Source organism: Hyperolius riggenbachi, chromosome 11 (assembly GCF_040937935.1).
Source record: "Hyperolius riggenbachi isolate aHypRig1 chromosome 11, aHypRig1.pri, whole genome shotgun sequence".
In the NCBI taxonomy this organism is placed as follows: Eukaryota; Metazoa; Chordata; class Amphibia; order Anura; family Hyperoliidae; genus Hyperolius; species Hyperolius riggenbachi.
This window is the reverse complement of record NC_090656.1, coordinates 11,109,570-11,122,834: the sequence shown is the minus strand read 5'-3', so window position 1 is coordinate 11,122,834 and position 13,265 is coordinate 11,109,570. Positions and strand designations below refer to the sequence as shown.

At 44.1% G+C, this 13,265-nt stretch overlaps 1 protein-coding gene across 1 annotated transcript in view; it reads right to left on the bottom strand.

Moving 5' to 3' along the window:
* The window catches only part of LOC137538642 (C-type lectin domain family 18 member A-like), a 39,098-nt gene extending 27,669 nt beyond the window's left edge, over positions 1-11,429 (bottom strand). Inside the window, exons 1-4 of the mRNA XM_068260922.1 lie at positions 11,315-11,429; positions 7,905-7,996; positions 2,859-3,077; positions 212-259 (exon numbers count right to left, since the gene is read on the bottom strand). Of these exons, the coding sequence (XP_068117023.1) occupies positions 212-259; positions 2,859-3,077; positions 7,905-7,996; positions 11,315-11,429 (474 nt within the window). The remainder of the gene's footprint in view (positions 1-211; positions 260-2,858; positions 3,078-7,904; positions 7,997-11,314) is intronic.
* Between the last annotated feature and the right edge of the window lie 1,836 nt (positions 11,430-13,265).

Genomic DNA, 13,265 nt, shown 5'->3' with positions numbered 1-13,265 from the left:
CATTTTGGCCAAAAAGTTCAATTTTGGTCTCATCTGACCAGAGCACCTTCTTCCACATGGTTGCTGTGTCCCTCACATGGCTTGTGGCAAACTGCAAATGGGACTTCTTATGCTTTCTGTTAACAATGGCTTTTCTTCTTGCCACTCTTCCATAAAGGCCAACCTTGTACAGTGCATGACTAATAGTTGTCCTATGGACAGAGTCTCCCACCTGAGCTGTAGATATCTGCAGCTCGTCCAGAGTCACCATGTCCAGTGTCTGCAGGGAGTGGACTGACAGGACAGAAGGGGTGTTATTAGCAGCTGAAGGTGGGTACCAGCCGGACCCACCATATTTAGTGTCTGCGGGGAGTGGACTGGCAGGACAGGAGGAGGGGGTGTTATTAGCAACTGAAGGTGGGCACCAGCCAGACTGGCAGGACAGGGGGGAGGGGTGTTATTAGCAACTGAAGGTGGGCACCAGCCAGACTGGCAGGACAGGGGGGAGGGGTGTTATTAGCAGCTGAAGGTGGGCACCAGCCGGACCCACCGTAGCTGGTGTCTGCAGGGAGTGGACTGGCAGGACAGGGGAAGGGGGTGTTATTAGCAACTGAAGGTGGGCACCAGCCGGACCCACCATATTTAGTGTCTGCAGGGAGTGGACTGGCAGGACAGGAGGAGTGAGGGGAGGGGGGGGGGTGTTATTAGCAGCTGAAGGTGGGCACCACCCGGACCCACCGTAGCTGGTGTCTGCAGGGAGTGGACTGGCAGGACAGGGGGGAGGGGTGTTATTAGCAGCTGAAGGTGGGCACCAGCCGGACCCACCGTAGCCGGTGTCTGCAGGGAGTGGACTGGCAGGACAGGAGGAGGGCCAGGAGAATTCAGACTGGATACATCCCATCTCTGTAGTTGGAATATGGCTGCTGTAGATGTTCCTCTTCTTGTGTCTCCTGTTTCCTTGCAGCTGGTGTGGGCCACATCATGGCAGGTGGGCTGTGCCATCAATAGCTGTACCTCCCCGCAGGGCGACCATGACATGGCGGTGTGTGCGTATTTTCCGGGGTAAGAGCTTCCAAAACTATATATTTATATATACTATGTGGGCCCTGCCATATGGGTTAGTTCTTCACCTTCTTAAGTGCCCCTTGGGATGTTCAAGGCTTTGGAAATTTTTTGTAGCCTAAGCCTGCTTTAAATTTCTCAATAACTTGATCCCTGACCTGTCTTGGACCTGTCTTGTGTGTTCTTTGGACTTCACGGTGTTGTTGCTCCCAATATTCTCTTAGACAACCTCTGAGGCCCTCACAGAGCAGCTGTATTTGTACTGACGTTAGATTACACACAGGTGCACTCTATTTAGTCATTAGCACTCATCAGGCAATGTCTATAGGCAACTGACTGCACTCAGATCAAAAAGAGGCCAAATAATTATGCACACACCACTTTGCAGTTATTTATTTGTAAAAAATGTTTGGAATCGTGTTTGATTTTCGTTCCACTTCTCATGCGTACACCACTTTGTATTGGTCTTTCACGTGGAATTCCAATATAATTGATTCATGTTTGTGGCAGCAATATGACAAAATGTGGAAAACTTCAAGGGGGCCGAATACTTTTGCAACCCACTGTATATATACAGGGAGTGCAGTATTAGGCAAATGAGTATTTTGACCACATCATCCTCTTTATGCATGTTGTTTTACTCCAAGCTGTATAGGCTCGAAAGCCTACTACCAATTAAGCATATTAGGTGATGTGCATCTCTGTAATGAGAAGGGGTGTGGTCTAATGACATCAACACCCTATATCAGGTGTGCATAAATATTAGGCAACTTCCTTTCCTTTGGCAAAATGGGCCAAAAGAAGGACTTGACAGGCTCAGAAAAGTAAAAAATAGTGAAATATCTTGCAGAGGGATGCAGCACTCTTAAAATTGCAAAGCTTCTGAAGCGTGATCATTGAACAATCAAGCGTTTCATTCAAAATAGTCAACAGGGTCGCAAGAAGTGTGTGGAAAAACCAAGGCGCAAAATAACTGCCCATGAACCGAGAGAAGTCAAGCGTGCAGCTGCCAAGATCCCACTTGCCACCAGTTTGGCCATATTTCAGCAACATCACTGGAGTGCCCAAAAGCACAAGGTGTGCAATACTCAGAGACATGGCCAAGGTAAGAAAGGCTGAAAGACGACCACCACTGAACAAGACACACAAGCTGAAACGTCAAGACTGGGCCAAGAAATATCTCAAGACTGATTTTTCTAAGGTTTTATGGACTGATGAAATGATAGTGAGTCTTGATGGGCCAGGGCTTTTGAGTGTCCTTGCAAAGAAAGGTGGCCATATTGGTCACTGATTTGTTTTTGTTTTGTTTTTGAATGTCAGAAATGTATATTTGTGAATGTTGAGATGTTATATTGGTTTTACTGGTAAAAATAAATAATTGAAATGGGTATATATTTGTTTTTTGTTAAGTTGCCTAATAATTATGCACAGTAATAGTCGCCTGCACACACAGATATCCCCCTAAAATAGCTAAAACTAAAAACAAACTAAAAGCTACTTTCAAAAATATTCAGCTTTGATATTAATGAGTTTTTTGGGTTCATTGAGAACATGGTTGTTGTTCACAAATAAAATTATTCCTCAAAAATACAACTTGCCTAATTATTCTGCACGCTCTGTATATTATATATATATATTTATATTTTAAGATCCTTCCTTTTAAGATCCTTCCTACACTTTAATAGTAGAATATCGGTAAATTTACCAGTCATCTACCATCAGCTTTCCTGGACTCCCACATTTCCAGGCGTTCTTTTATTACGTACTACATGCTCGGTAAGCAGTATCATCGGTATCATGCCCTCCGCTGCTCTCACCTGGGTGTAGAGGTTGCAGGTCCTGTTGGTGGCGCACTGCGCTCTCTGGAAATCATAATCTTCCCCTTGGCGATACCAGAGTTCAATGACATCAGCTATAGACATTGTCCCTGCCGGAAAGCTCTGCATGTTCCACCCAACCTGAGGATCCGCCGGAGCTGTGAGATGACACTGGGAGGTAACAGCGAGGGCCCATGACTCCAACTCTTCACTCCAGGCCTAGGTCAAGGAACATTATAATTGTTATGTATTTATATAGCAGTGACACCTTCTGCAGCACTGTACAGAGTACATAGTCATGTCACTGACTGTCCTCAGAGGAGCTCACAATCTAATCCTACCATAGTCATAGTCTAATGTCCTACCATATTATTATTATGTATTTATATAGCACTGACATCTGCTGCAGCACATCACAGAGTACATAGTCATGTCACTGACTGTCCTCAGAGGAGCTCACAATCTAATCCTACCATAGTCATAGTCTAATGTCCTACCATATTATTATTATGTATTTATATAGCACTGACATCTTCTGCAGCACATTACAGAGTACATAGTCATGTCACTAACTGTCATCAGAGGAGCTCACACTCTAATCCTACCATAGTCATAGTCTAATGTCCTACCATATTATTATTATTATTATTATTATTTTTATGTATTTGCCGTATAAGACGCTCCGGAATATAAGACGCACCCAGGTTTAGAGGGCAAAAACCAGAGGGAAAAATATATATACTAAATCTGGTGCGTCCATGTTCCAGTAGGGTCTTGTACATGACCTCCCCCAATTGGTTTCCTCCTGTGTCCTCCATGAATCCCTTATATGTCCTCCAGTGGCGTACGTATTGTACAGCCGTCAGTGAGTTGGGCGCCGGGAGAGCCAAATGACTAATCCTAACCCAGATAACTATAACTTTTCTTTTACAGGAAGGCTGCAAGATTTTACATTTAGGCCGGAGTCCTGCTTTAATATGAGAGACTGCTAATGCTTCCATTTAAAGTATGTACTGTATAGTCATTCAGTGTACCCTTCTACTTCATTGATTTGGCAAGATTGTACGATCAAGATTGTATCATTTAGTGGGCACTTTTACAAGGGCTAGTTTATACTAGGCCTAAAAAGGGTGAGATTCAGCGGGCAAAGGCGCAGGCGTAAACAGATTCTATGTTAAAGGACTTATGATGCCAAAAAAAATAAATGTTGCTTTATTTATCTTTGGCTTACTTCAGTCCCTAGAAACCATTTGGGACCCTCACCTCAGCTCTGGTCCTCTCCAGCGTCCCACCAGCAGCCTCTAAGGATCGCTGACCCCTGATGGGTCGGCATCTCCTGCGCATGCGTGGGGACGTGCGAGCGCACAAAGATGCCCATGTCGTCGGGAGCGTACGGCACCTGTGCAGTACTACTGCGCAGGTGGAGTACGCTCTCAGTGACGTGGGCGTGTTCTCACGTGGGGCAAGCGCACGCCTGCGCATTCACAGAAGTTGCCAACCCTACGGGGGTCAGTAATCCTTTGAGGCTGCCAATGGGATCCTGGAGAGGACCGAAGTTGCGGAGAGGGACCCAAATGATTTTTCGGCGCTGGAAGTAGCCCCAGGTACCGGTAAGTAAAACTATGTTTATTTTTTGGTCTCGTCAGTCCTTTAAGCATACGATCCATTCACATTTGCCACTTGAAATGGAGCCGAGTGGGAACGGAGCCCACATTCCCGACACTTTTTCCAGACGACGTAAACGCTGCGCATGTCCACGTAATCCATGCAAGCCTATGGCAAAGAACAGCGTCCATTCTCACTAGACTGTTCTCCCCCTCCGTTTCTGCTATACTCACCTGTCTTGTCTTCCGACGCTATTCCAGTCCTCTGCTGCTGCTGGCACCACTACTGGGCTTGGAGGACAAGCTCCGTTACATGACTATCTGAGTCTCAACAGAAGCATAGGGCTTCCATTGGATTGCAAAAAGACCAATGGGAATCCTCTCTAGCACCAGGGAGTATTTTCCTTGGATCACTGAGTTGTGGACCAATGAGAATAGTCCCTGTTGCTAGGTAGGATTCTCATTGGTCTTTTGCTGTCCAATGGGAGCCTGCTTCTGCCGAGACTCTGATCTTTGTACTGGTGCTTGTCCCCTGAGCCCAGCAGTGGTGCCAGCAGCAGCAGAGGACCTATATGGTGGCAACGGATACACAACAGTAAGTAGTGTGAGTATCTCCTGCTGTACAAAAATATGTAAGTATAATTATGGCTAGCTGCATCCATGTGTATCAGTTTGCATTTAAATATTTAGATTAGAGATTAGTGCATAATTTGCATCTGATTTGTATTCAAGATGTGTATTTAACTACCTAACGACCGCATCACGCCAATGGGCGTGAATGCGGCGGTAGCCCCAGGACCGCCTAACGCCAATCGCGTCAGGTCCTGGAGCCGGCTACTGAAGGTGATCGCGCGCAGGGTGTGCACGCATCTCCTTCTCGGGTGGCGGAGCTCCGCCCCGCCTTCAGTCTCCAAGCGGCTATTGCCGCTCGGGAGACTGTTAGACGGTATAATCGCCGTCTATTTACACAGTGCAACGCTGCGATCAGCAGCAGCGCTGCACTGGGTCTCCCTGAGGGACAAGAGAGCGATCAGGTCTCATAGGCAGAAGCCTATGACAGCCGATCGCCGTGATTGGCTGGTGGGGGGTGGGTGGGAGGGAGAGGGAAGAAAACGAAAAAATAGATATTTTTAATAAAAATAAATACAAATAAATATTTGTTTAAAAAAAACAAACAAACAACTAGGGAGCGATCAGACCACACCAACAGAGAGCTCTGTTGGTGGGGAGAAAAGGGGGGGGGGGGGGGAGGGGGGGAAATCCCTCGCGTGCTGTGTTGTGCGGCCCTGCAGCTTGGCCTTAAAGCTGCAGTGGCCATTTTATTAAAAAAAGGTCTGGTCTTTAGGGGGTTTAACACTGTGGTCCTCCAGTGGTCAAAGGACTACTGTAGGGGGGTAGGGGAACCAGAGGCGGGGCCCGGAGCATCGGTGAGTGGCTGCGTGGGCACAGGACGTCTGCGGGGGCCATTAGAACCCCGGGTAAGTAACTTTTTCCGGCTGCCCCCTACAGTACTGCTTTAAAGAGGACCCAAACCAAACATTTTTTTTAATTAAAAATATTTAGTTGCACCACTCTGACACATACAAAGATAAATAAACACTCCTTCAAGCCTATGAGCATTTCAGTGCATGCTTTTCACCCTTCTCTTTCCATAACTAGGGTTATACAGGTGGCAGCCATTAGCAATTCCTCCTTGGCTATTCCACCAGTTTGCCGGATTCTGTCCCAGCAATATGAAAGGAAGGGAGGGGTTTCTCCAATAAATGTAAAATATTTTATATTTGTCATCATGCAGCTGAAAAAAGGCTGCTATTTATTATTATAATTTAGAAAATAGATTTTATTTCTGAAATCTTGTATTTTTAATTTGGGTCCACTTTAAAGAGAATCTGTATTGTTAAAAATCGCACAAAAGTAAACATACCAGTGCGTTAGGGGACATCTCCTATTACCCTCTGTCACAATTTTGCCGCTCCTCGCCGCATTAAAAGTGGTTAAAAACAGTTTTAAAAAGTTTGTTTATAAACAAACAAAATGGCCACCAAAACAAGAAGTAGGTTGATGTACAGCATGTCCACACATAGAAAATACATCCATACACAAGCAGGCTGTATACACCCTTCCTTTTGAATCTCAAGAGATCATTTGTGTGTTTCTTTCCCTCTGCAGTTCTCATCCACTGAAGTTTCAGGCTGCTCTTTTCTTCCTGCAAACAGCTTTGCCCTTGTTTGTAATTCCTCAGTATGTGAAAGCCCAGCCAGCTCAGAGGACGATTTATCCAGCTTGTAAAAGATAAGAGAGAAGAGAGAAGCTGTCCTAATCTAAATAATACACAGGCAGTGTGCATAGAGGGGCCTGGAAGGGGAAATTAATAGCAGAACCACAACACTGAAGAACTTGGCAGCCTTCCAGACACAGGCCGACAAGTCTGACAGGGGAAAGATACATTGATTTATTACAGAGACTGTGATAGTAGAAAGTGCTGCAGTAAGCCAGAACACATTAGAATAGCTTTTGGAACTTGTAGGATGATAAAAAACAGGATGCAATTTTTGTTACGGAGTCTCTTTAAAGAAAACCTGTACTGAAAATAAAAGTCAAAATAAGCATACACAAGTCATACTTACCTTCCATGTAGTCTACTCCTCAGTGTCTTTCTCCTGTCCCGCGTCCTATTTGTTCACTATGATCAAGGGAATTTTCCGTCCTCCATTTTGAAAATAGCCATTACCCCATAACAGCTTTCTGGTCAGCACACAGTTAAACTGTAACATCGCCCACTTGAGCCATAGGGAAACATGAACATTACCTGGTACATCCGTTTTCCTCTCAGCTATAACTGACAGCAACTGATATTTTACTGACAGCAACTGATATATTCCAGATCTGACAAAATGTTGTCAGAACTGGATGGGATTATTGTCAGAAGAAAATGGTGAGCTTCTGAGAGGAACGGATGGCAAGGCAACTATGTAATGTTCATTAGAAGTTACCTCGTGTTTATTTTAAATATTTTTACTCAGTACAGGTTCTCTTTAAGCCCCTGCACACCAGTATTTTGCCTGATACTGCGAAAGGGCACAGTGTATTCGCTCCATTTTGTACCCAGTGTAGCGTGAACCCAACCTTAGACAAGTTTGGTTTGTTCCTGAATTCTCTTTGCAGTAAAACTCAGACTCCACCACACTTACAGGTCATTTTTAGGAGGAGTGATTCTTTAACTTTCTGGCCCCCCTCATGCTACTTTCTAGACCAGTGTGGCCCATTTCCTCCCTCCTCAGTCCAGGGCCACTCCAGGAACCGGCAGGCTCTGCAGTCAGTGTAGCCACAGATGTGAAATGGATTTTTTGGTCCCTCAGGAGCGGAAAGTGGAATATTTTCCCAGCAGAATGTAGCCAGGAATCTGCCATCCCCTGGCCTCACTCGCAGCTGTCACACTCACCATCTTCCTCATGTTAGCGGCAGGGGGGTGGACACTCCCACGCAGCTTGTTGTGCAGCGACACCAGGGCAAATATCTCCTTCTCACCGAGGCCTGAAAAACATTAGGAGGCAGGTAACAGCATTTCCTGACCATCTGTTGCAAAGGCTAACTGACAAAATAGTGTGCAAGGGAGTAGGGAGGGTGGCTGGTATCTTACGGTTTTGGCAGTTAAACTGCTGTTCAGAAAATGCTGTTCAAAACAAAGAAAACCCTGAGAATCCCTCATGCTCAGTTCAAGTTAAAGAGGAACTCCAGTGAAAATAATGTAGTAAAAAAAGTGCTTAATTTTTACCATAATTATGTATAAATGATGTAGTCAGTGTTTGCTCTTGTAAAATCTTTCCTCTCCCTGATTTACATTCTGACATTTATTACATGGTGACATTTTTACTGTGGGCAGGTTATGTAGCTGCTCCTAGCTGTTTTGGCTGTTAGAGACAGCTGTAAACAGCTATTTCCTGTCTGTGAACCTTGTTACAAACTGCCAAAAGTACCGCGGTCCCAGAGCTTCTTGTGGGAGGGGTTTCAGCACAAAATAAGTCATACAGCGCCCCCTGATGGTCTGTTTGTGAAAAGAATTATATTTCTCATGTAAAAGGGGGTATCAGCTACTGATTGGGATAAAGTTAAATTCTAGGTTGGAGTTTCTCTTTAAGGCTCAAAGTGGCTGACCAAGAAAAATCTCTGATAAACAGAAGCAACGAATGGTGAGAACAGTCAGGGCTCGTTCACACTACAAGAGATTTTCTGAGCGCTTTGTGATTTTAAAAACTCTTGCTAATGTTATCCTATGTGAGTGTTCACACTGGAGCGATGTGATTTTGTGAAAATCCCCCATAGCATTGCATTAGCAAGAGCTTTTTAAGCGCATTGCATTAGCAAGAACTTTTAAAATCTCTAGCGCTTAAAGAGACACTGAAGCGAAACAAAAATATGATATAGTGAATTGGTTGTGTACTATGAATAATTACTAGAAGATTAGCAGCAAAGAAAATATTCTCATACTTTTATTTTCAGGTATATTTTCAGGTATATAGTGTTTTTTCTAACATTGCATCATTCTATAATATGTGCAGATTACACAACACTCAGCATTCAAAATGAGTCTTTCAGAGCAGTCTGTGAAGTAATGACCTCTCCTCTAGCAGAGAAAAAGTAAACAGTCCACTTACAGTTGAGATAATAAAAGTCAGATAACAGCCCTCTCCACGACTAAACTTAGTCGGAGAGCTTAATGGCTTGTTTGCATAGAGATAACAACTGGAGTTTCTCAACTCTTCCTGTACTGGAAACAATTAGACTGATGTATCTGATCTTAATGTTTTATTTCTTAGCTGTACTACACATACAAATCATAATATAATTTTTTTTTCGCTTCAGTGTCTCTTTAAAAAGCTCTTGTAGTGGGAATCAGCCCTCAGAGTCAACCCACAGACCAGCACCAAAGACCTACAATATCATCTTGCTGCAGATGGAGACACTGTGCCTCGTTTAACCATTCGGCGCACTTTACACAAGAGTGATGCAGAGGGAGCCTTTCCTCCACCCACAGCACAAACAGAGCCGCTTGAGCTATGCTAAAGCACATTTGGACAAGCCAGCTTCATTTTGGAATAAGGTGCTGTGGAGTGATGAAACTAAAATTGAGTTATTTGGGCATAACAAGGGGCGTTATACAGCATTCCAAGAAAAACACTTGCTACCTACAGTAAAGTAATTTATGGCTCATTTTACTCTGGAAGAAACCTGCTTCTTATTTGTATGTGTTTACATGTATTTAAAATTTTAAGATTTTTGCGACAGTGTCCCTTTAAGAAGCACAAGCAATTTTTAACATTGGATCTGTTTGCATGTCCGTTGCTGCGTCACCAAAAACTTAATGAATGGTTATAGACAACCGAGCCTAAGTGTCATCTTGTATCTGTAAGCTCTTTTTAGAGCAAGTCATAAAAATGCATCTCTACATTCAGCTCAGTTATTTCGCATCTGAACGACTCTCTGCAGTCTGCACCCATCATTGCCTGTGTCTGACAAATCCTGAGAGTTTGTAAAGTTTTGATTTACTTGTGAACGGGACATTGTAAATTTGCGAACAACTCCGGGCCCGTGCAGATTACTATTCCCCATGCGAGCAACTGGGGAGACACCTAATCCGGGCACCAGCTTTGGTGACGGAATTACTCTTTAACTAATTTGTGCAGTGCCCGGCTGAAACTCTCAGCACCCAAATCAGACACGCAGCGCTGGAGCCGAAACGATTGGCACAACCCTGTGCCGAAATCAGCCGGTGTTTAGCAGAGTATTGGAAAGGTGAGGATTTTAAATAACAGACAACAGGGAAATTTCGGCACCGGAAACAGCCGCTTGTACAATATTAGTAAAATTACCGATATCGTACTGTTGGGCAGGGTAATATATCGGTAAAATGTATTGATGTTGTTCTAATGTTAAACCTAACCCAATTCTCACATGAGCTCTCCTTCTGCTGATGCGTAACCCTAACCAACCCCCCCCCCCCAATGCCTAACCCTAACCGCTCCCCCACCGATGCCTAACCATAAACAAATCTTTCACAGACGCCTCCCCCCCCAATTGACGCCTAACCCTAACCCCCTCTACCCCAACACCACTGATTCATAATCCAAAACCAACCCCCACCCATGCTTACCCTAACCGTCCCTCCTCCTGCTGCAAACCCACTGATATCAGTGCTGCCTTCGCCATTATATTATAGTTTGAGCACCCCATAGGAGCCCATGTTAATATCAGCAATAATCAGAAACCTCGAGAAATCTGTATCTTTTCATGAATAGATCATCAGGGGGGGTCTGTATGGCTCATATTGTAGTGAAACCCCTCCCACAGTGTGATGTCAGGACCATGGTCCTGACAGTTTGCTGCCTGGGTACCTTGTTGCATAGTGGGAAATTAGAGCTGTTTCCAATTGCCAAGCAAGCAGTATCTCAACCTCCTCATTAAAGGACACAAAAACTGAAATAAACATGGAGGCTGAAATATTTATTTCCTTTTAAACAACACCAGTTGCCTTGTAGTTCCGCTATTCTCTGGCTGCAGTAGTGACTGGATCACACACCTGAAACAAGCATGTGGTTAATCTAGTCAGACTCAAAACAGTTGAACTGCATGCTTGTTCAGGGGCTACGGCTAAAAGTATAAAAGCAGAGGATCAGTAGGGCAGCCCTGCAATTTGCATTGTTTAAAAGGAGATAAATATGGCAGCTCCCATATCCCTCTCAGTTCATGTGTCCTTTAAGTCAGTCATCTGTTTTCTAGGATTATATAGACCCAATTCAAGTTGGAATACCAGCACACATTCTTCTTACCATGAAATCACCTGTATGCACTTACCCTCTTTCTGCTTGGGGTGATGGTCCGCCACGTCGGATGACTCCATGACGTGACTGATGATGGCGCAGAGAATGCCGAAGACTGGGTGCCATTTTCTCATCCCAGAAGTGCCCATGGTCTCCTCTGCCCATGTGAGATGTGATGGTCTGCAGCTTCTGCTGTCCTGTCACACTGTCCCTTCTCCTGTCCCAAGGGCCTGGTGTCTGTCCCACGCCCCAGAGTCCTGGCACTGCTTCCTCTTAGCTGGGACTTGGCGGCCGGGCGCTAGCAGGTGTCCCACTGATGAGCCTTTTGTGCTGCATTCCTGAGGCTGCTGAAGCTTCATATACCGAGTCTAGACATCTTTACCCTCCGATACATAGATCTTCCCATCTGCTCAGTCCATGGTTATTTCTCCCTCAGGATTAGTGCTGAACATCGCTACAACATTGTAAAACCATCAGCTGAAGTATTGGCGTAACATGCTAAGAAGTCTTTGGTTTACTTAGAAACATATGAAAGTTGGATTTCCAGAACATACACAGCTCACAATTTTGTAAATATTTTATCTGTAAGAATGGTTGCAGTTTATATTCTCCCATGTAAAAAAATGTAGTTGTTTGCTCCACCTACTTTTCTGACCTTGACATGCAGTCATTCAATGACCAATGGCAGCAATGTAAATATTCCCCTTTAAATTAATAGGTGAATTTTGATTGGATATTGTCGGCTCCACCCATTTCCCTGAATATTCATCTCAGTCACCCAGTGACCAACTGGGCAAAGTTTGTGAACCCTACCATTAACAGTGTAAGAATGGCTGCAGTTTACATTTTCCCAGTAACATTTGTTTTTGGCTCTGCCCACTTTTTGGAACCTGACACACACAGTCACTCAATGACCAAGTTTGTGAGCTTTCGGGTTCCTGGCATCAAAACTGTGTAAATTGAAAGAGTTTATACAGCAAAGAAATCTGTTTTACAAAAGTTTTACAAGTACATCAACTCTAAAAAAAAGAAAGGTTGACTGTATAGGAATCCTAAAGGATGAGGGTGGGAACTCAATGGTGGATGACCAAGGTAAGGCAGAGTTATTAAATGCTTTCTTTGCTTCTGTCTTCACAAAGGAAACAGCAGTGTTGCAAATTACAGAGGCAGAAGAGTCTCAATCTTCTAACTGTAATATTAAATACTTAACGCAGGAAGGAGTTAAGGCAAGACTAAATAAATTAAAAATAGACAAGACACCTGGCCCGGATGGCATGCATCCTCGGGTCCTAAGAGAATTAAGTTCAGTTATAGCTAAGCCCCTTTATCTTATCTTTTGTGACTCTCTTGCAACTAGCAGAGTCCCAGTGGATTGGCGTACAGCCCACGTTTTCCCATTATTTAAGAAGGGCAAAAAATCTGATCCAGGAAATTATAGACCTGTAAGCTTAACATCAGTTGTATGCAAACTATTTGAGGGGTTACTAAGAGATACTATACATGACTTCATAGTAGAAAATAATCTTATTTCTCAGCATCAACATGGGTTTACTAAAGACAAGGTCCTGTTTGACTAACATGCTCAGCTTTTATGAGGTAGTGAATGCTAATATGGATATTGGGAATGCTGTAGATGTGATATACTTGGACTTTGCAAAGGCCTTCGACACTGTTCCCCACAGAAGTCTGGTGCAAAAGTTGAGGATGCAAGGACTGGGGAAGAGTTTGTGTGCATGGATAGGGAACTGGCTAATGGACAGAAAACAAAGAGTTGGGGTCAATGGATCGTACTCAAAATGGGAGACTGTTAGCAGTGGGGTCCCACAGGGGTCTGTACTGGGTCCAGTGCTCTTCAATTTATTTATTAATGACCTAGTAGTAGATGCAGTAGTGAGCAATGTTGCTATTTTTGCAGATGTTGTGCAGAATCATCAACTCTCAGGAAGATAGTGTCATATTGCAACAGGATCTGGATAGGATGGCTA